This window comes from Lampris incognitus, chromosome 14 (assembly GCF_029633865.1).
Source record: "Lampris incognitus isolate fLamInc1 chromosome 14, fLamInc1.hap2, whole genome shotgun sequence".
NCBI classification, from domain to species: domain Eukaryota; kingdom Metazoa; phylum Chordata; class Actinopteri; order Lampriformes; family Lampridae; genus Lampris; species Lampris incognitus.
The window spans coordinates 25,882,791-25,906,302 of record NC_079224.1 but is presented as its reverse complement, the minus strand read 5'-3'; the positions used below and the strand labels follow the sequence as shown (position 1 = coordinate 25,906,302).

General features: G+C 44.5%; 1 protein-coding gene across 1 annotated transcript in view; it reads right to left on the bottom strand.

Annotated features, from left to right (window-relative positions):
• The window catches only part of si:ch211-267e7.3 (ADAMTS-like protein 2), a 40,171-nt gene that overhangs the window by 10,436 nt on the left and 6,223 nt on the right, over positions 1–23,512 (bottom strand). The window contains exons 4-10 of the mRNA XM_056293847.1: positions 15,686–15,761; positions 15,211–15,313; positions 14,825–14,970; positions 11,547–11,670; positions 5,707–5,787; positions 1,050–1,225; positions 76–472 (exon numbers count right to left, since the gene is read on the bottom strand). Coding sequence (XP_056149822.1) covers positions 76–472; positions 1,050–1,225; positions 5,707–5,787; positions 11,547–11,670; positions 14,825–14,970; positions 15,211–15,313; positions 15,686–15,761 — 1,103 coding nt within the window. The remainder of the gene's footprint in view (positions 1–75; positions 473–1,049; positions 1,226–5,706; positions 5,788–11,546; positions 11,671–14,824; positions 14,971–15,210; positions 15,314–15,685; positions 15,762–23,512) is intronic.

Genomic DNA, 23,512 nt, shown 5'->3' with positions numbered 1-23,512 from the left:
TCACAGTCAGATAGACAGACAGACAGACAGACAGAAAGATAGAAAGACAGATAGATAGGGTGGTCTCTGACTCACTGTAGCCAGCCGGTGCTGGAGGTCCCTGCTCTTCCACATCGTTGCGGCTGACATCACTCACTGGTCTGTAAACCACCAAGGCTGCCACCGGTGGGGGGCTGGACATCTGTAGCTCGGGGACTGACTCATGCCCCACTGCCTTCGCTGGAACATCTGACTTATCCACAGCTCCCAGTTCAACGTCTGTTGGTGGGCGTTGGTGGATGGATGCCACACTCTCTATGCTGTGGTTAGCCGGCCTACCTTGATCCTCTCTGAGATCCACCTCGTTGTGTGTGTGGTTAACGAGGCAGGGGCCTGCAGAGATGTCATCTGTGGAGGTGTTGAAGTCATGACCGTTGCGAGGCACAGTGTACTCATAGGTTATGTGGGGGAGTTTTCCATTTAGGTTGTAGTACTTTGTACACACAGAGAGAAATGCAATAAACTGATATTAGATATAGATTCATAATATGATATACATTTAGAAACATATTAGATACAGATTCATAAGCTAATATACAGTTCGACAGTCACGGATAATGTTGACAGAAAAAGCTACACACTTCCAAAAGTGGGTTTTTGGTGTTTAGTTTAATATGAATTTGCATTTAGTTTAATATGTAGCACCGTGTACAGCACTAGTATTTGAAGGAAATTAAAATTACGAGAACATACTAACTCTCATTATTATAAGTATAGTTCATGCTCTTTGAGCCAATGTTTAGTTTGGATACTTCAGCCAAAGCAATGACAGAAAATGTACAATTTCCTTGCCATTCATCGCCCAAACACTTATTTTGTAAGAGATAGAATATGCACTTTGATTTGTTAAGAACCATTCTGTTTAGGATCAATAATGTCAATTCTGTGTTTGGGCCAACTTTGTTTTTCTCTGGATTACAGCGACAAGGTTTTTCTGAACATTTTAATGATTTGTGCATGTGCATGTGTGAGTGTGTGTGTGTGTGTGTAACTGGGTGTGTTTGTGTTACCATAACATTTAGGCCCTGAAGAGTGGGTCCCTGGGCGATGATGTACTCCAGCCCATCTGAGAATGTGTTGCTAGGTCGGCGGTATTTAAACACTGTTCCCGCCACATGGAAGTTTCTGGGGTTGTCAATCACAGTGTTGCCATTAAAGAAGAAATGTCCCCCTTCATCTGACAGGGCTAGACACAAGATTTAACGTTAGGGGACGGGGGTGGGACTGTCATCGTTAAAATGAACAATGGAGTCATCCTAAGGGAACACTAAAACGGACCCCAGACAACTCAACAAGGATGTGGTATTGAAAGTTACTGGCTCTCCTTTACAAGGCCTTTTCCTGCAATAATTGGTACCAGCCAGCTAGTGATCTATGAGGATAATCCAAAATTGCATATAATTTGAAAAAGAGGAAAATGTGAAAAAGAAGAAGAAAATGTGATTGATGAAGATTACTTGAAGGGGGATAAAACAATTTATCTTCATATTTATATTTTATCATTTCTATTTATGATCTTCATCACTGTGAATGTTAAATGAATGTTGAATTTCCCCCTGACCAACATGTCGTTTGTGATATTTCAGTTTTAAAATCAAATCCTGAAAGGTGTGTGTGTGTGGGGGGGGGGTGATTTTTCCCTTTTTTTCCTAATTGTACTTGGCCAATCACCCCACTCTTGCGAGCCGTCCCGGTCGTTGCTCCGCCCCCTCTGCTGATCCGGGGAGGGCTGCCTCCTCCAATACATGTGGAGTCGCCAGCCACTTCTTTTCACCCGACAGTGAGGGACAGAGCGCGTGGGAGGATCACGCTATATTCCCCCAGTTCTCCCTCCCCCCTGAACGGGCGCCCCGACCAACCACAGGAGGCGCTAGTGCAGCAATCAGGACACATCCACATCCGGCTTCCCACCCGCAAACACGGCCAATTGTGTCTGTAGGGACGCCCGACCAAGTCGGAAGTAACATGGGGATTTGAACCGGCGATCCCCGTGTTGGCAGGCCAGTGTTTCCCAACTGAGGATACGCATACCCCTAGTGGTACGTGGGTGGTCCCCAGGGGGTAAGTGAAAAGATTTTAAAAATGAGAGGGGAAAAGAAAAACTTAAAAAATGTACAGGAAAACTGTAACCAAAGAATGAATAATGTATAATCTGTAATAATGTAACCAAAATTGGGACAATTAAAATTAAGTAATAATTTGCTGGCTATATTATTATTGGCTATACTTTTTCGTAACGCGCGACAGTTTCCCACCGGACTTTGTTAGTCGTCACTCTGCTCACGAGCGCATACTGGCACGCTGTTTTTCATGCTAGCTAACAAAATATCAAGCCTCTTTCAGAGTTTCAGTTAACGTTATGGATAAATGGCTGAGTCGAGCGGGTTCATCCAGCAACAACAGCACAGCTGATACTGCTGAATCGGGAGAACCCGTTCGGGAGAAAAAGTAAACGGAGAAGGTAAAGCATCTTCAGTTTGGTGAACAATATGTGCTCTCTGGATTGGCTCCAGCATCCCAGCGACCCTGGGAGCAGGATAAGCGGTTCAGATAATGGATGGATGGATTTACTGCCACAACTACAGAGCTGCTGCAGCCAATGTGTTTCCTCTGTGGCGACGTGCTTTCGAACTGCATGAAACCGTCCCATTTACATCGCCATCTCAGTACTAAGCATCTCTCCTGTGTGGGTAAACCCGCCGAGTTTTTCCATTAAAAGCTGGCCGAATTTAAAGAGAAGCCAAGAAAAACTAAAGAACGTGGCGTCGGTCTCAACCAAGGCTTTGGGGGCATCATACTGTAGCGAATTCAGGGGGCAGCCCGGGAACCGTCGCCACACCCGGGACGCGAACCAGCATCTACCACTCCGCAAGCGACAACGTTAACCTGGCGACTAAAAGGTCAACACCGTCAGTCAAGGACCAACGTGTCTACTTATCCATGCACGTTAGAATATGCTGTGTCGCTACTCGTGGCTAAACCAAAAAAGCCATTCACCATAGCCGAAGAGCTAATCTTGCCTGCTGCTGTCATTCTCACAGAAACAGTGATCGATAAGAAAGCAGCTGATGTCCCTAAGAAAGTGCCGTTGTCAAATAATACTGTAACGTGCATGGATAAGTAGACACGCTGGCCGCTAGCTGGCGGTTCTGACCCTTTAGTTGAGCGGTTAGCGATGTCTCCTGCGGCGCTGGCGTTACGGGTTCGCTTCCCGGCCGCGGCAGGTCTTGTGGTTGCGTTATCCCCCGAATTCGCTACTGGTGTCAGAAGTGGGATAGAGCTAAGACCCATACAAACTTGTGTCTGTTTGACTTGCTTGATTTGCGGTCATTAAAAGCTTACTTGTTAACCCTGAAAGGTTGGCTAAGAAGTCCATTATTTAACCACGTCACATTGGTGTCAGAAGTGGGATGGGGCGACCGTAAGGCCATCGGAAGTGTAAACGCCCTGAGGCGTGAAGGAGCTGATATGCTTAAGCGCGGGGACGCGCTTCCCGAAGGAGTGGGGTAGTGTAACGTGCATGGATAAGTAGACACACTGGCCGCCAGTTAGCAGGTGTGAGCCTTTAGTCGAGCGGTTAGCGATGTCTCCTGCTGTGTGGGCGATACGGGTTCGCGCCGCGGCAGTTCCTGGGGTTGCGTTGTCCCCCGAATTCGCTACAATACGTTGTGCCATCGGATCGACGACATGGGAACTGACATTACTGACCAAGTGGTGGAGAAATTGAAAGAGTCGGGTACGTTCGCTTTGCATTTGAATCAACGGATGTCAGTGGGGAAGCGCAGCTGATTGCGTTTGAGCGTTACAAAGACACTTTGAACTACCGGACAGGACGTTTTTAGCGTTACTGACAATTTTTCTCAACACAAGCTGGATACGAAATCCTGCTCTCACGTGTGCACGGACGGCGCTGCGGCGATGACCGGCAGAATGAATGGTTTAATGGCCTACATCAAAAAGGTAAACCCTCATGTTACATGGATGCGCTGCATGATTCACCGAGAAGCATTCGCTAGCAAGAGAATGAGTCCAGAGTTAAACGATGTTTTGAATGATGCCGTAAAAGTGATCAACTTCATACAGTCCTGGCCTTTGAATCATGGACTGTTTCAGTCACTTTGCGAAGACGGTGGGTCAGAACATGAACAGCTACTGCTTCCCACCGACGTCCGGTGGTTATCCCGAGGGAAGACGTTACAGAGGCTGTTCGAGCGACGCGATGAAGTGAGGGAAGTTCACGCACCCCCTTGTGGCCATGTTCGACGACGCTGACTGCGTAGCTCGGCTGGGATACCTCACCGATATTTTCAGCAAACTCAACCAGCTGAATCTCTCTCTTCAAGGTAAAGACACACAAGTTCTTGCTTGTATTACAAAGTATGTGGATTCATGGAGAAGATCAAGCTCTGGCAGAGCAAATGTGAAGATGGGGATACAAGTTGTTTCCTGCAGCTGGACACAATCATGCATTGCCACTGGTGAATGTGACAGAGCTACAATTGTGAAAATAGTAAACACACATTTATCCAAGCTCAAGAATGAGTTCAGCTCCTACTTCCCTGATATTGTCAACAAGTCTTCCAAACTGGACTGGGTGCGTAATCAATTTGTGACGGGCATTAACAGCAGCATTCCCGACAGACTGCAAGAAAACCTCATAGATGTGCCCTCAGATAGGAGCCTGAAGATGAGGTACTCAAGCACACCACTGATACAGTTCTGGTGTGTTGTGGAGAAGGAGTATCCTGAATTGGGGAAACATGCCCTGTTGCCCTTCGGATTTACATACCTGTGTGGGGTGACATTCTCCGCTATGACCCACATCAGAACTAAACACAGAAACAGGCTCAACTTGGAGAATAACCTGGTCACAGCTGTTGCAACAATCTCCCCCAGACTCACAAAACTGATGACTGATAAAACAGGCTCAAGTGTCCCACTGAGTGTCACATTAATTGGTGAGTTTGAACCTTACTTTTTAAAAGTCTATAAACAATGGCTATTATAAGTAATATGATTAGTTATGATTGAATATGATTAAAGTGTCATATTAATTGGGGAGATTGAGTCTTATTTTTTTATAAAAAGGTGTAATTAAATTAATGATATATATACTAAATAAATTACTGTGTATGTATATATAAGTTATATGCATTAATGATATATCCTGGTGATCACCACAATTGATTGCATAGTAGGGGGTACTTAAGGTTGGCTTGAAATGCTTTGGGGGCACATTACTCAAAAAAGGTTGGGAACCACTGTGGTAGGCAACGGAATAGACCACCACGTCACCCAGATGCCCCAAAAGTGGGTTTTTGCTTTGTTTGTTTGTTTGTTTTTTTTACATACAATTGCTTGATCCCTGGTTTACAGAACAAAGTTCAGTATATACTACCGATTTGGTGAGAAAGAAGTTAAAACAGCAGAAAATGTGTTCTAATATTATCATGTTAGCTTAATTTGTGATTCAGCAACAAAAATGGCCTAGGATCTCCATAAAGGTAATATCTTTCCTTTTTACAGGTTCTAAATGACGAGGGTGCATTAGATAGTAAGATTTTCTTACACCAGATCTCACTTTATCTGACAGATGGTACCAATTCAAAAACTAATATGTAGTCTAAGTATCTGTACAATGAGCTTGGAGACAATGTGGGCTCTTACCTAGGATATTTTCCGTCTTGCGTCTCTCTATGATTTGTATGTCTGTGGCTCCTGCTGGGATGTTGGTTATGAACACGTAGCCTGGGGAGAGACAAAGACGTCAGCTTTTACGCAAGGGACGTTGGTTTCCTGTAAGCTGCCATTCATCAAAGAAAAGCGTGACAAAACTGTGAGAGGAAACATTGCCTCCAATCTACACAAAGCTTTCCTCTGAGGGACGGGATAATGGGTTGTCTTTCTCTACAAACCCATTTTCTACACAACCCATTATCCCATCAACTTACCTTCACTTCCATCCTAAATCTGTCATACATGCATACATATATACATAAAGGGAAAATGCTATTGCAGTCAAACTCCTCTGAAATAACTATCTTATATGGGTGCATCAAAGACATCCAGACCCATAAGACATAGGAAAGACACATGGGCTCCAGCCATTAGACATAAAATATGCACCAAGCAGAAAGGCGGCATACCGAAATTTGCCAACTAAACTCTCTGGGTAGACTTTTGTTCTACTACAACACTGCCACCTTCAGTCTAACCCACACCACCATCACTGTCCTCTTCATCTACACCCCGTTTTTCACCTTTTCTCAAAATATAATTGTGCAAACAGGCTAAAAACGAATGCTTATCTACTCTTTAACCAGCCTTTCTAAGATTGACTCCTACACACTCCCAACCCCGAAATTCTTCCACACCACCCAAGAGAGCTGCATGCAAAGTGATTCTTGTCACTATTTATCACCAAGATATGAAACCGTGTTCAATTCCGTAATGCTACACAAACTTGTAACTTTCAGGCTGTGCACGAAAAAACCTTCTGGAATCATCTTGGTTCTGTAATGCTGAGAAGTTTCAGCTGCCATGGCCCTAACTCACAACAGGTCCTGGTGGCACAGGTCACCAATTATAAAAAATCTCTATTGACTCCCCATCAAATTTGAAATAAATTACAAGATCTTGTTATTGACCTTTTGGTCAGTTAGGATCTATCTTATACTCTGAGGCATTTGATAACTATGGGCCCAGATTTCCCTGTGATGCAGGAGCAAGCTGCAGTGAAGCAAGGCTTATTCAACCATACCACCCTCCTAAACATTCCTATAACAATTGGTGTGCAGAACTTTATTATCACTGTATTCTATTGGGACACTGCATGACCCTCAAAACAGTAATGACACTTCTAAAGCTACATTTAAAGTTAATTGTCAGTGCATTTCTTGTGTAATTGGCCTATTTTAACATACATTAAATATGAACTTGTGAACTCTGTGCTCACAAACATTTTGCAAATCCAGAGAGATCATTAGTTTAGATATGGAAAGAAGAAAATATACACACCTTTTTACAAAAACTGGAAAAAAAGCAACCAATCCTACACCAAGACTTTTGTTATAATGAAAAACATTACAGTTGGACATGTCATGAACACGTATTAACTCCAAATCTAACTGGATTTATGTGACAACTGCAAATGAGAATTGCTGGTCAAGGGAGGACAACTTTTGCATTTTTTTGCAAACTGTGAAAGTTCTAGTGAAAGGCTATGGAAGGGTGTTGTGATAGTTTAACCAAAGAAATTAAGATCTGATCATTTGACTTCTTTAATCAGACATAACAATAGACTCCTATGTTTATGAGTCTTTTCACACGTGTGTCCATGTGTTTGTTTGTGTATGTGTAAATGTGTGTGTGTGGGCAGTGTGGCTGCCCACGGGGTGTTGTGAAGCGTCTAGTGCAGCAGTGCGTCGTTGGAGGGAAGGTGCATGTGTTCTTCCAACCTGCTTGCAACCCTCCTGCTTTTAGCTTGCTGCTGCTGGCTAGCCCTTGTGGCGAACAGGGAAGCATCCTGGCATGTAAGCCTTCCCTTGCCAGTACATAGCCTCTCCTTCACCAAGACTCCTGTCAGGCCTCCCCGCGGCCATACATGGTAACTGGGGTCTTGTGGCACCAAGCTAACTTGGCAGGGGATCTCAGAGCAGCAGTGGGCCCCAGAGATACAGTATGCAGGCCCACCCTGGTGGACATGCCCTGGCATCTATCAACCACTGCCACGCTGCCTTGTGGGTGAGTCTGGGAAGACAAAAGGCTAAGAGAACTTACCCTAACATAAAAACAAGCGGTGGCGGCATGCTTTGAGGTGGTTTCTGAAAAACCGGATTTCCGGCAGCCTCTTGCAGTTGTGTGGAGGTGCCGGTCGTCTAGGGGTCTCCCTTGCCATCGGAACCATCTCCTCTACAATCAAGTCAGTGGTGTTAGGAGAACCGCACCCCCCATGCCACTTTAAAAACCATCTCTGCGCAGGTATCTTCTTCTGCTACCTGAGTCCCCAACCTCACAAAGTCTGGCGGTGATGGAGTATCCAGTGATGGGAGCAGGCCTGAATGAGCTGGGAGCTCTTAGCTGGAACTCTGCACGCCAGCGGCACAATGGTCGTTAGCAGATGGGATTGAGTGGCAGCTGTTTCCGGCAGACCCCTGTGCATCTGAGCAGCCCTATTTAGGGACCGCACTGTTCACCCCATTTGGGGAATGGCCTAGAAAAGGTGACCCAAAAATTGCCCACTCAACACTGTGCCTGAGCAGGAAACCGCACCTGCCAGGCCATTCCACTACGCGGTCAAAAAACACACACTATACCATTAAGAATTGTAGCATGGAACAAAAGGACACTCCTGGATGTCAACCATGGTACAGACAGACCTCAATGCAAAACAGCACTTATTGCCAGCGAGCTGAAGCACTATTGTGTGGATGTGGCGGCACTCAGTGAGACCAGGCTCCTTGAAGAGGGCTCACTCAACAAAATGGGAGAGGGCTATACATTATATTGGAAAGGATACCCCCTAGGACAGCGTTTCTCAAACCTCTCCTGGAGGACCACTTGTCCTGCATGTTTTAGATCTCTCCCTGCTCCAACACAGCTGATTTAAATGATCAGTTTTGTTATTAGGCAGCTTTGGGAGCTCATAACAAGTTGATCATTTGAATCAGCTGTGTTGGAGCAGGGCGAGATCTAAAACATGCAGGACAAGTGGTCCTCCAGGAGAGGTTTGAGAAACGCTGCCCTAGGAGGTCAACACATTCATGGCGCTGGTTTTGCAATTAAGAACAGTCTCTTACCCAAACTTGAAGAAACACCAGTGGGCATTAGTGAACGGCTGATGACTCTCTGTATACCTCTCGCAAAATGCCAATACATCACCTTGATAAGTACCTATGCGCCAACTTTACCATCCCATGATGAAGCGAAAGATCACTTCTACCAGGCACTTGATGGTATACTCAACAACATTCCAAGGAGTGACAAAGTCATTTTGCTCGGTGATTTTAATGCATGAGTTGGGAAGAACATGCAAAACTGGATGGAGTGATTGGCACCCATGGCATTGGAAAAGTCAACTCCAATGGCGTAAGACTTCTTAGTCTATGCTCGGAACAAGACCTCACCATCACAAACACCATTTTCCAACAAAAGAATAAATACAAGGCATCCTGGATGCATCCCAGATCCAAACACTGGCACCTGCTTGATTATACTATTGTGAGGCAGGCTGATCTTAAAGATGTGCTCCCTACGAGAGCTATGCGAGGAGCAGACTGCTGGACAGACCACCATATGATCCTGACAAAAGTCAGAGTGCATGTCCGACCTTTGAGATGCCAATCTAGGCCAAAGAAGAAACCCCTCCACTGTGCCAGACTCTCCAACAGCGACACCTGAAACACCTTCCGTCGTTCTCTAGCCGACAAGTTAGTTGACGTTGAACAGCTGATCAACTCAGAGTCTGGGATGGATGAGAAGTGGACCTCTCTGTGCACCACCCTCTTTGACAATGCACCCCAATCCATTGGCTTCAAAACTAAAAAGAACATCAGGACTGGTTTGATGATAATGCTGGAAAGATCTCCACCCTCCTGGACAACATGCATAAGGCACACAGAGCCGCCCTCAGCAACCCACTATCCCAACCTCTCAAGAAACAATGGCAAGACCTCCACTCTAAGGCCCAAGCAACTCTGCGGAATCTGCAAAATGAGTGGTGGATTTTGAAAGCCAAGGAAATCTAGGCTCATGCAGACAGGAACGACACGCATGGTTTCTATGACACAGTTAAGACCATCTATGGCTCCAGAAACTGCTCCCTGCCACCCGTTAGGTCTGCTGATGGAACAACTTTTATCAAGCACCAGGCCCTGTTGGTGGAGCGGCGGGCCGAGCATTTTAACACCCTGCTCAACCAGCCCACTCCAGTGGACTCAACTGTACTGGCAGAGCTCCCTGAACAGCCTACTCTGTAAGACCTAGACCTCCCACCAACCTTCAAAGAAATCCTGCATGCGGTCATGACCCTGAAAAACAAGAAAACACCCGGACCTGATAACATTCCAGCTGAAATCCTCAAGGAAGGAGGCTACCTCTGTATGAGGACACTGTATCTCTACATCCTTGTGGTGTGGAGTCACGAGTGTGTCTCCCAACAGTGGAAAGATGCCAACATTATGACCATTTATAAAAAACAAAGGAGACAAATCCATCTGCTTCAACAGTAGGGATATTTCATTACTGGCCATTACAGGAAAGGCCCTAGCCAACATCATGCTCCGCAGACTAACACTAATAGCCGAACAGGTCATACCAGAGTCGCAATGCGGCTTCCGAAAGGATAGAGGAACAGTTGATATGATCTTTGTCACACGCTAGCTCTGGGAGAAATGCTGGGAACAGCACAAAGATTTATACATAGCATTCATAGACTTCTCAAAGGCATCTGATACAGTCAACTGGGACCTGCTGTGGCAAGTCCTAAAGAAATTTGGAAGTCCACCCAAGTTTCTCACCATCCTTGGACAGTTTCACTTAGGAACTTAAGAATGATGGCCCGAGTGGTAGTGGAGAACCACAGTTCTGAGCCCTTTGGTGTGCAGACTGGAGTCAGACAAGGCTGTGTGCTAGCCCCAGTCCTGTTCAGTATCTTCTTAGTCTGTGTTACAACACTGTTACGAAGGAGGCTGGAGTCATCATTGACTTCAGCCTCAATGGTAACCTATTCAACATCAGGAGGTTTCAGGCAACCACCAAGTTGACCTCTGAGAATATCATTGAGCGACAGTATGCTGATGACTGTGCCCTGGTAGCCCATACACCAGAAGCCCTACAAAACACTGTCGGCAGTTGTAACTGCATACAGTAGAATGGGACTGATCATCAACACCCACCATCTCAGAAGCCTGGAGGCCTTCCATGTGAGATGTCTCCAGAGGATCCTCTGCATTACTTGGGAGGACAAAGTATCACACACAGAGGTGTTGGAATGGGCAGACAGCTGCAGCGTGGAGTCTACCCTAAACCACCATCAACTCAGGTGGCTTGGACATGTCATTTGCATGCCCAGCCAACGACTCCCATATTAAGTCCTTTACGGCCAACTAAACCTTGGTCAATGCACCGCTGGTGGGCAGAAGTCAAAAGAAGCAGTTCAAAGATCAAATGAAGACCACACTAAAAAGATGCCAGATCAACCCCTCTTCTTTGGAGGAACTTGACTCCTGCCACACCATCTGGCACTCTCACGTCTCACAGGGAGTGAAGTATATGGGAAACCAGTGCACACAACACTGTGTAGCAAAGCGTGCGAAGAGGCATGCTCACAAAGCTACCCCTGTCCCCCCCAGCACCACTTCATGCCCGGTCTGCAACTGCAACTGTGCATGCAGGATCGGACTATTCAGCCACCAAAGGACTCACAAATAGGAGAAGATGGTCATCATCAGATATGATGGACAACCAGCAAGCAAGCAAGCAAGTAAATGTGTGTTTGTGTGTGTTACCTAACTGTGTGAGTCCTTTCCTGTACGATCCAGAGACGCGATGACAAGAGGTTCCGTTCCCTCCGCACACACCACACCTGTCTACTGTCTTACTGCTGTACAGCTCTCCATCACAACCTACAGGCTGGAGGTGGGGAGAGGAGAGGATGAGAGTCAGGAATTAATACCACTTGATAAGGGGTATAAAAGTTAATTAACGATTCGTTCAAACAACTTATCAGATAGACATTAAGACAGTCAGTTTGTTCCTTTTTTTGGACTTTGGCGCCTTTTTCTCCCCAATTGTAACCCGGCCAATTACCCACTCTTCCGAGCCATCCCGGTATCTGCTCCATTCCCTCTGCCAATCCAGGGAGGGCTGCAGACTACCACATGTCTCCTCTGATACATGTGGGGTCGCCAGCCACTTCTTTTCACCTGACAGTGAGGAGTTTTGCCAGGGGCACGTAGCGTGTGGGAGGATCACGCTATTGCCCCAGTTCCCCCTCCCCCCTCGACCAGAGGAGGCGCTAGTGCAGCAACCAGGACAGACCCACATCTGGCTTCCCACCACTGGTGGCTGGCCAGCACAGGGCGCTGGGGTGCCGCCCCCTTCAAATATCAAGAGATGAAACTCTACTTAAACATGTTAAATAAAATTTAGTTGTATAATGAAAATAATTATGAAATAAGTGTTTTTCAGTCTGTGAGTGCCTGTCACCAGCCATTAAATATTGGTTCCAAATGGTATTTGGTTGATTTCTTTCTGAATACATATACAGTGCATCCGTTAAGTATTCACACCCCTTTACTTTCCCCACATTTTATGTTACAGCCTTATTCCAAAATGGATTAAATTCCCTTTTTTTCTAATCAATCTACACACAATGCCCCATAATGACGAAGTGAAAAAGGTTTTGTAGAAATTTTTGCAAATTTATTAAAAATAAAAAACTGAAATATTGCATGTCCATAAGTATTCACACCCTTTACTCAGTACTTGGTTGAGGCACCCTTGGCAGTAATTACAGCCTCAAGTCTTCTTGGGTATGAAGCTACAAGCTTGGCACACCTATATTTGGGGTATTTCTCCCATTCTTCTCTGCAGATCCTGTCGAGCTCTGTAAGGTTAGATGGGGAGCATCGCTGCACAGCTATTTTCAGGTCTTACCAGAGATGTTCAATGGGGTTCAAGTCTGGGCTCTGGCTGGGCCACTCAAGGACATTCACAGACTTGTCCCGAAGCCACTCCTTCATTGTCTTGGCTGTGTGCTTAGGGTCGTTGTCGTGTTGAAAGGTAAACCTTCACCCCAGTCTGAGGTCCTGAGCGCTCTGGAGCAGGTTTTCATCAAGGATCTCTCTGTACTTTGATCCATTCATCTTTCCCTCGATCCTGACTAGTCTCCCAGTTCCTGCCGCTGAAAAACATCCCCACAGCATGATGCTGCCACCACCATGCTTGGTATTAGCAAGGTGATGAGAGGTGCCTGGTTTCCTCCAGACGTGACGTTTGGCATTCAGGCCAAAGAGTTCAATCTTGGTTTCATCCGACCAGAGAATCTTGTTTCTCATGGTCTGAGAGTCCTTTAGGTGCTTTCTGGCAAACTCCAGGCGGGCTGTCGTGTGCCTTTTACTGAGCAGAGGCTTCCGTCTGGCCACGCTACCATAAAGGCCTGATTGGTGGAGTGCTGCAGAGATGGTTGTCCTTCTGGAAGGTTCTCCCATCTCCACAGAGGAACGCTGGAGCTCTGTCAGGGTGACCATCAAGTTCTTGGTCACCTCCCTGACCAAGGCCCTTCTCCCTGATTGCTCAGTTTGGCTGGGCGGCCAGCTCTAGGAAGAGTCCTGGTGGATCCAAACTTCTTCCATTTACAAATAATGGAGACCACTGTGCTCTTCAGGACCTTCAAAGCTATAGACATTTTTTTGTACCCTTCCCCAGATCTGTGCCTTGATACAAGCCTGTCTCGGAGGTCCACAGACAATTCCTTTGACTTCATGGCTTGGTTTCTGCTCTGACATGCACTGTCAACAGTGGGACCTTATATAGACAGGTATGTGCCTTTCCAAATTATGTCCAATCAATTGAATTTACTAGAGGTGGACTCCAATCAAGATGTAGAAACATCTCAAGGATGATCAGTGGAAACAGGATGAACCTGAGCTCAATTTTGAGTGTCATAGCAAAGGGTGTGAATACTTATGTACATGCAATATTTCAGTTTTTTATTTTTAATAAATTTGCAAACCAAAACCTTTTTTACTTTGTCATTATGGGGTATTGTGAGTAGATTGATGAGAAAAAAGGAATTTAATCCATTTTGGAATAAGGCTGTAACATAATAAAATGTGGGGAAAGTGAAGGGGTGTGAATACTTTCCGGATGCACTGTACGTCCTGGGTGAGGGCGCTGGCCAAATGATACCTTATGTAAGCCCTCAAACTTTTGGCAAGCAGGTGACCTGAGGCTGCTGTCTAATTGTTTCCTCCAGATTTTCCATGGGGCGCTTAGACACTCCCACTTTTATTGGCAGCGAATTGGTATTGTTTTAATGTTTTTTGATCTTATGTGATTGGACAATTCTCGTGGCTGTCAATCATGTTCACACCCACCACAACGCCTCATCTCGACTGTCAATCATCAACCGTCTACGAACCCTGATAAAATCTATAGGCTACATTGTCCTTCCTAATAACTCTGTGACTGCTTGGACATTAAAGTAGTTGTCAGGTGTGCTGTGCCAAGGTAAATTGTGCCCCCCCCCAAAAAAATTTTTTTAGCACCAGCCACCACCGCTTCCCACCCACAGACACGGCCAATTGTGTCTGTAGGGATGCCCCACCAAGCTAGAGGTAGCACGAGGATTCAAACCGATGATTCCCATGTTGGTAGAGAACGGAATAAACCGCCATACCACCTGGACGCCCTTTAGTCGGCTATTTAATGAGTTAGAGAACTCATTGACCTCATATGCTACTTCCATCTGTGTTCTCTTGGATTTGGGTCTATACTAATTGACTTGGTTGATGGACATACCTATCAATCTGTACAGACTTTGTGTTAGTTGGTGGTTATCTATGGTTGGCTCACTAGTATAACTAGTGCACAGTGGCTGCCCATTGCTCCTAGCTACGCAGCTAGGATGGGTTAAATGCAGAGCATGAATTTCCCCACAGGGATTAATAAAGTATATCAAATCAAATATTTCTGTTGTGCTTGGTGAGGCATTTGGATCAAAGAGTAAGCTAGTATATTAGCAGGTCCTTTAGTCAGTGACTCCCTTAGTGCATTAGTTTACCTGACATATTCCCTCAATGCAGACTCCATGGTACTTGCCGTCACGGCAGAAGGTCCCATCATGGGCGGGGACTAGCAGCTGTCGCTCACCATTTACAGTTGTACATTGTAGGTCACATGGCTTATTGGAGATACTGATGTAATCAGCTACATGGGAAGTGAGGTCAAAACATGTGTTTTAAAGATATTGAATAACATTGTGAACATTCAAATGCAGAGCTAATCAAAAAAATGCCCCATTGGAAGTTCAAACTCTTCTGGAGTGGTGCTTGATTAGTTTCTTATGTAACTAATTATATTTTTTTAAGACATAGAAAGAATTCAAGCTGCGATTAAGATAGACAGATGGAAACACAGACACCATGGTATCTGTCTATTAGGGTATACCAGGGTAAAGAGGGATCCACTGGTAATATCTTCTTCCAAAGGCCTTAGAGTTAAACTGGGAACACTGGTGCTGTTTGAAGCTGACACTAGGACTGGGACAGGGCTAGAAAGAACACACACACACACACACACACACACACACACACACACACACACACACACACACACACACACACACACACACACACACACACACACACAGTATTTTAACATGAACCAAAGGAAGCATATTAGTGAAGTGTTCCTACCATACAGAAGCAAAAGCAGCTAATTAAAATGTCTGATTCTGTGCAATAAAATAATTGCATACAATTTAAAATGAGGTCGAGCAGTACTAGTGAGTATATAGATTTTTTTTTTTTTGCAACAACCACTCTCAAATATTGTCTACAGTAGGGTGATGGTAAGAATCTGCTGTGCACAGTGAAGGCAAAACTGGTGCTGCCAAGTGTTAGAGTTAAGCAAATATTTATACCTGATTAGGGCACAGTTGGTACTGTTTAGGTGAACCCACACAGTAGGAACTGTTAATGTTCTGGGTAGTGGATAACCTGAAACACAATAATAAAATACAAATATTACTGACATCAAATGGATAAACACAGAGATATCGATGCCGTGGTTGCAATGATGTAACTGTTGGCTTGTTGGATCATTTTATTAAAATAATATGTACCAGCTGTTTTATTACAAGAAACTCATTTATCTGTTCTTGAGCACAGAAAACACTCACTATGTCATAGATTGATAAATTGGGTCAAACTGCTTTATACAGCACCACAAGTTTCAGTTTCTTTTAATGGTAATGTCTTCTGCTAAAGAGGGAACCCAGCCACTGAGGATGCACAAGCCAGTGCATTCTTAGTGCCGGTCCCAAGCCCGGATAAATGGGGGGGATTGCGTCAGGAAGGGCATCCAGCGTAAATATGCGGATCATAAATCATATTTCCATATCAGATCGGCCGAGGCCTGGGTTACCAACGATTGCCACCAGTACTGTTGGCCAGCAGGGTGCCAGTGGAAACTATGCTACTGTTGGGCGGAGGAGAGGGGGAAAGCATGTTCAGAGGCAGCGGGAGAGGAAGAAGGGTAAGAATGTGGAGGTGAGAGTCAGAACTTTGAATGTTGGCACTATGACTTGTAAAGGGAGAGAGCTGGCTGATATGATGGAGAGAAGGAAGGTAGATATAGTGTGTGTACAAGAGACCAGGTGGAAGAGGAGAAAGGCCAGGAGCATCGGAGGTGGGTTCAAACTCTTCTACCATAGTGTGGATGGGAGGAGAATTTGGGTAGGGGTAATCCTGAAGGAAGAGTGGGTTGGAGGTGAAGAGAGTGTTGGACAGGGTGATGAGTATGAAGCTGGAAATCGAAGGTGTGATGATGAATGCTGTCAGTGCATATGCCCCGCAAGTTGGGTGTGAGATGGAAGGGAAAGAATTCTGGAGTGACCAAAGAAAGTTGAATCAGTTCATTTGGATGCAACGTTTATTGACAGATATGTTTCATCACTCATCTAAGTGACCTCTTCAGTCTAAACTGATTGCAGGTATCCCCACCCTTATAAACAATACAGCTGCATAACAACCGAAACCAGTGATCACTTTCATATGCAAATATGGGTGTGACCATTAACTAGAGTTTCAATGGCCATGTGTACTATTCACAGAGGATTTGGGAATGTTTGCAATCACAGCATTTTAAGATGGCGACAGATGTACTATTAGCCCCCCTCCCGGTTCAGGGATGGTCATTCCCTCTTCACATACACTACCGTTCAAGAGTTTGGGATCACATTGAAATGTCCATATTTTTGAAGGAAAAGCACTGTACTGTTCAATGAAGTTAACTTTAAACTAGTCTTAACTTTAAAGAAATACACTCTATACATTGCTAATGTGGTAAATGACTATTCTAGCTGCAAATGTCTGGTTTTTGGTGCAATATCTACATAGGTGTATAGAGGCCCATTTCAAGCAACTATCACTCCAGTGTTCTAATGGTACAATGTGTTTGCTCATTGGCTCAGAAGGCTAATTGATGATTAGAAAACCCTTGTGCAATCATGTTCACACATCTGAAAACAGTTTAGCTCGTTACAGAAGCTACAAAACTGACCTTCCTTTGAGCAGATTGAGTTTCTGGAGCATCACATTTGTGGGGTCAATTAAACGCTCAAAATGGCCAGAAAAAGAGAACTTTCATCTGAAACTCGACAGTCTATTCTTGTTCTTAGAAATGAAGGCTATTCCATGCGAGAAATTGCTAAGAAATTGAAGATTTCCTACACCGGTGTGTACTACTCCCTTCAGAGGACAGCACAAACAGGCTCTAACCAGAGTAGAAAAAGAAGTGGGAGGCCGCGTTGCACAACTGAGCAAGAAGATAAGTACATTAGAGTCTCTAGTTTGAGAAACAGACGCCTCACAGGTCCCCAACTGGCATCTTCATTAAATAGTACCCGCAAAACACCAGTGTCAACATCTACAGTGAAGAGGCGGCTGCGGGATTCTGGGCTTCAGGGCAGAGTGGCAAAGAAAAAGCCATATCTGAGACTGACCAATAAAAGAAAAAGATTAAGATGGGCAAAAGAACACAGACATTGGACAGAGGAAGACTGGAAAAAAGTGTTGTGGACGGATGAATCCAAGTTTGAGGTGTTTGGATCACAAAGAAGAACGTTTGTGAGACGCAGAACAAATGAAAAGATGCTGGAAGAATGCCTGACGCCATCTGTTAAGCATGGTGGAGGTAATGTGATGGTCTGGGGTTGCTTTGGTGCTGGTAAGGTGGGAGATTTGTACAGGGTAAAAGGGATTCTGAATAAGGAAGGCTATCACTCCATTTTGCGACGCCATGCCATACCCAGTGGACAGCGCTTGATTGGAGCCAATTTCATCCTACAACAGGACAATGACCCTAAACACACCTCCAAATTGTGCAAGAACTATTTAGAGCAGAAGCAGGCAGCTGGTATTCTATCGGTAATGGAGTGGCCAGCGCAGTCACCAGATCTGAACCCCATTGAGCTGTTGTGGGAGCAGCTTGACCGTATGGTACGCAAGAAGTGCCCATCCAACCAATCCAACTTGTGGGAGCTGCTTCTGGAAGCGTGGGGTGCAATTTCTCCAGATTACCTCAACAAATTAACAGCTAGAATGCCAAAGGTCTGCAATGCTGTAATTGCTGTAAATGGAGGATTCTTTGACGAAAGCAAAGTTTGATGTAAAAAAAAATCTTATTTCAAATACAAATCATTATTTCTAACCTTGTCAATGTCTTGACTCTATTTTCTATTCATTTCACAACATATGGTGGTGAATAAGTGTGACTTTTCATGGAAAACACAAAATTGTTTGGGTGATCCCAAACTTTTGAACGGTAGTGTAGATGGCCTCTTTGACTCCCCATTCAAACCAGGGTTCCTCCCTATCAAGGATGTGCACATCGTCATCCTTGAAAGAGTGGCCACTGGCCTGTAGATGGATATAGACTGTGGAGGCCTGGCCTGACGCGTTAGCTCTCCTGTGTTGTGCCCTTCCTAAATCCTCTGTGAATAGTAAACATGGCCATTGTAACTCTAATTAATGGTCACACCCATATTTGCATAGGAAACTGATCATTGGTTTCGGTCGTTATGCAACTATATTGTTTATAAGGGTGGGGATACCTGCAGTCAGTTTAGACTGAAGCAGTCATTTAGATGAGTGATGAAACGTATCTGTTGATAAACGTTGTATCCAGATGAACTGATTCAACTTTCTTTGATTTTCTTACCTGGATTATTGAGCATGCATAAAAACAATTCTGGAGTGAGTTGGATGAAGTGATGGAGAATGTACCCAAGGAAGAGAGCGTGGTTATTGGAGCAGACTTCAATGGACATGTTAGTGAAGGGAACGGAGGTGATGGGTAGGTATGGTGTAAAGGAGAGGAATGTGGAAGGACAGATGGTGGTGGATTTTGCAAAAAGGATGGAAATGGCTGTGGTGAATACATATTTCAAGAAGAGGGAGGAACACAGGGTGATGTAAAAGAGTGGAGGAAAGTGCACACAGGTGGACTATATCTTATGCAGGAGGTGCAATCTGAAAGATCTTGGAGACTGCAAGGTGGTGACCAGGGAGAACCTAGCTAGGCAGCATCAGATGGTGTTCTGTAGGATGACTTTGGACATCAAGAAGAGGAAGAGAGTGAAGGTAGAGCCAAGGATCAAATGGTGGAAGTAGAAGAAGGAAGACTTTTGTGTGGAGTTCAGGGAGGAATTAAGACAGGCACTGCGTGGTAGTGAAGAATTGCTGGATGGCTGGGCAACTACTGCAGAAATGGTGAGGGAGACAGCTAGGAAGATACTTGGTGTGTCATCTGGACAGAGGAAGGAAGACAAGAAGACTTGGTGGTAGAATGAGGAAGTACAGTAAAGCATATAGAGGAAGAGATTGGCAAAGAAGAAGTGGGATAATCAGAGAGATTGAGAAAGTAGACAGGAGTACAAGGAGATGCGGTGTAAGGCAAAGAGAGAGGTGATGAAAGCAAAGGAAAAGGTTCATGGCGAGCTGTATGAGAGGTTGCGCACTAAGGAAGGAGAAAAGGACTTGTACCAATTGGCTAGACAGAGGGAGCAAGCTGGGAAGTATGTGCAGCAGTGACGAAGGATAGAGATGGAAATGCGCTGACAAGCGAGTAGAGTGTGCTGAGAAGGTAGAAGGAGTACTTCGAGGGGTCGATGAATGAAGAAAATGAGAGAGAGAAGGTTGGATGATGAGGGGATAGTGAATCAGGAAGTGTGGTGGATTAGCAATGAGGAAGTGAGGGCAGCTATGAAGAGGATGAAGAGTAGAAAAGTGGTTGGTCCAAATGACATACCTATGGATGTTTAGGAGAGATGGCAGTGGAGTTTTTAACTAGATTGTTTAACACAGTCTTGGAAAGTGAGAGGATGCCTGAGGAGTGGAGAAATGTACTAATACCGATTTTCAAGAATAAGGGTGATGTGCAGAGCTGTAGTAACTAGGTATAAAGTTAATCAGCCACAGCATGAAGTTATGGGAAAGAGTAGAGGAAGCTAGGTTAAGAGGAGAGGTGATTATTAGAAAGCAGCAGTTTGGTTTCATGCCAGGAAAGAGCACTACAGATGTGATGTTTGCTTTGGGAGTGTCGATGGAGAAGTATAGAGAAGGTCAGAAGGAGTTACATTGTGTTTGTGGATTTAGAGAAAGCATAGGGTGTTGAGAGAGGAGATGTAGTATTATATGACGAAGTCGGGAGGGGCAAAGAAGTATGTAAGAGTCACACAGGATCTGTATGAGGGCAGTGTGAAAGTAGTGAGGTGTGTGGTAGGAGTGACGGATGGGTTCAAGGTGGAGGTGGGAGGATCAGCTCTGAGCCCTTTCTTGTTTGAAGTGTTGATAGACAGGTTGATGGACGAGATCAAGCAGGAGTCTCCACGAACTATGATGTTCGTGGATGACATTGTTATCTGTAGTGAGAGTAGGGTGCAGGTTGAGGAGAGCCTGGAGAGGTGGAGGTATGCACTGGAGAGAAGAGGAATGAAAGTTAGTAGGAGCAAGACGGAATACAAATGCGTGAACGAGGTGGAGGACAGCGCGGAATGGTGAGGATGCAAGGAGTAGAGGTGACGAAGGTGGATGAGTTTAAATACTTGGGGTCAATTGTTCAAAGTAACGGGGAATGCAGAAGAAAGGTGAAGAAGAGAGTGCAGGCAGGGTGGAGTGGGGGGAGAAAAGTGTCAGGGGTGATTTGCGACAGAAGGGTACCAGCAAGCGCTAAAGGGAAGGTTTACAAGATGGTAGTGAAGCCAGCTATGTTGTATGGTTTGGAGACGGTGGCCCTGACAAAAAGACCGGAGAGGAGCTGGAGGTGGCAGAGTTGAAGATGCTAAGATTTTCGTTGGGAGTGACGAAAATGGACAGGATTAGGAATGAGTATATTGGAGGGACAGCTCAGGTTAGACCATTTGGAGACAAATCAAGAGAGGCGAGATTGAGATGGTTTGGACATGTACGGAAGAGAGAGGCTGGGTATATTGGGAGAAGGATGCTGAAGATGGAGCTGCCAGGCAAGAGGAAAAGAGGAAGGCCAAAGAGGAGGTTTATGGATATGGGGAGGGAGGACATGCAGATGGTTGGTGTGACAGAGGAAGATGCAGAAGACAGGCTGCTCCTTAACAGGAGCAGCCAAAAGATGAAGAAAAAGAAATCTTCTGCTAAAGAGGAACTAAATGGGGCTACAAATAATATGCTTCATTATTTGCTACTGCAATGGAGCCATTCGTAGAGGCTATTGGTTCAAGTAGTCTAATTACTGAGATAGTGTCTCAGAGTTAAATTCACAAAACGTTCCTATAATTTATGATTACAGTTGATGATTATTTTGTTTTTGAGTTAGCCTGAATCTTTTATACCAGATTTAACTAAATTAGTTTGTTCAGTGTTTTCATTGGTACAGCCAGTAGCTTTACTGCTTAGGACTCTCTTTAAGTGATTGTCATCGGATTTTCCTGTTACAATACTACTATTCATTTCAGATGGTTTTAGAGATTTATTTAAATTAAATGTTAATCCCACAATAGAAAATATTAAAACAGATCTTCAGAGATGGGCTAAACTACATTTATCCTTGCTTAGGTGTATAGCTATAAATAATGTATAATGAATGTCTTACCTAAAATACTATATCCTTTCCAAATAATGCCTAATATTACTAAAGTCTTTAAATCAGTATATAGTAAGATTGGTAGATTCGCATGGGGTAGGCATCCCAAACTTTATTTACAACTACAACTTTGTAAAGGAGGGCTAGCACCTGCTAGTGTAATGTTTTATGATTGGGCTTCCCAACTGAGATTATTGCAGAACAGATTAAGCAGGGCTTTAATTTTACTTTACCTCATCTGGAAGCTGTAAACTGTAAGCAAGTAAGAAAGCAAGCAAGTAAGTAAGTAAAGTTTATTTGTATAGCACCCTACCATTCATATATAATGTAGAAAATCATGAGTTTATCATTAAAAATGAATTGAAATCTTGGAAACATTTCCAAAACTATTTTGGGATACGTGATAAATCCTCTTGGTTAGCACCAATTGCTTTCAGTTCAGACAGTAAACAATAATATGAAGACAAAATGTTTAAAAATTTGAAGAAATTTAAAAAAAAAAAAAAAGAAAATATTATAAATTTGCCTGAAAAGCTAAATGAGGAATGTCATCTCCTGTTTCAAATAACTGTCTTTTGGTAGACAGCCAATTAAGACTACCCATCAACCATCACCTTAAGCACCAATGCCTCCTTTGACCCACTCCCCACAAATCAAGATAACCTCTGCGCTCTCTTTTGCCAGCCAACAGGTGTCTTTAATCTTTTCACTTACTATTTATTGCTAGGCACATTTTTACTGTTATCCAAGGGGTTTTGCACCATCTCATTGGGGCCCCTTAGGTCTGGCAATAAGCATTTCCAAGGCCTGACTTGGCCTACCTTCTCTAATCACCTGCTTTCTTCCTTCTGTCCCGGTGTCATACTCTATCCTTCTTTCCATGACTCTTGGACCATCTGCATGACCTTCTAACCTGTTCACTACATTAAACACCAAAGACACATGTCTCAGTTCAAGTTACATTACACCCTTGACTTTATGCACTAATTCCAACCATATGCCATGTATAACAATGTCACCAAGGGACATTTCTTTTACATTTATCTCACTCACTGATTAAAGTCATTCTGTTTCTGTGTGTGAAGGCTTGTTCGGGGGGGGGTATAAGTTGTAAGAGAAGAAGAGGGGATGTGACCTGCATGGAAGGGGGTTAATCTCCTCTGAAAGGAAGTGAGAGGAAAAGAGAGATGAGGATACAAGGGGGGGGGGGCAAATTAAAATAACTTTTTAGCGAGTGAGGTTGAAAGAGAAGCAGAGGAAAGGGAGATGGGAGAGGAGAGGAAAAGTAATAGTGGAGGGGAGAAGGGGGGAGGGATTAATGGAGCGAGATGTAGACGACCAATAAGGAGAGTTGGACGACGTTAATCTTGGTTGACAGAAACTTCCGCAATTCTGACAAGGTCAGGTGAAAGGTCATATGACTGCCTGGTACATGATTGTGACTACTACTACTACCGCTACACACATACACACACATTTACACACACACACACACACACACACACACACACACACACACACACACACACACACACACACACACATTCAAAAACACAAATACATTTGAACATAGAAGGCAGGGAGCATTGTGGGCTGTCTACTTACTCAACATTTGAGTAGGTGTGCATCC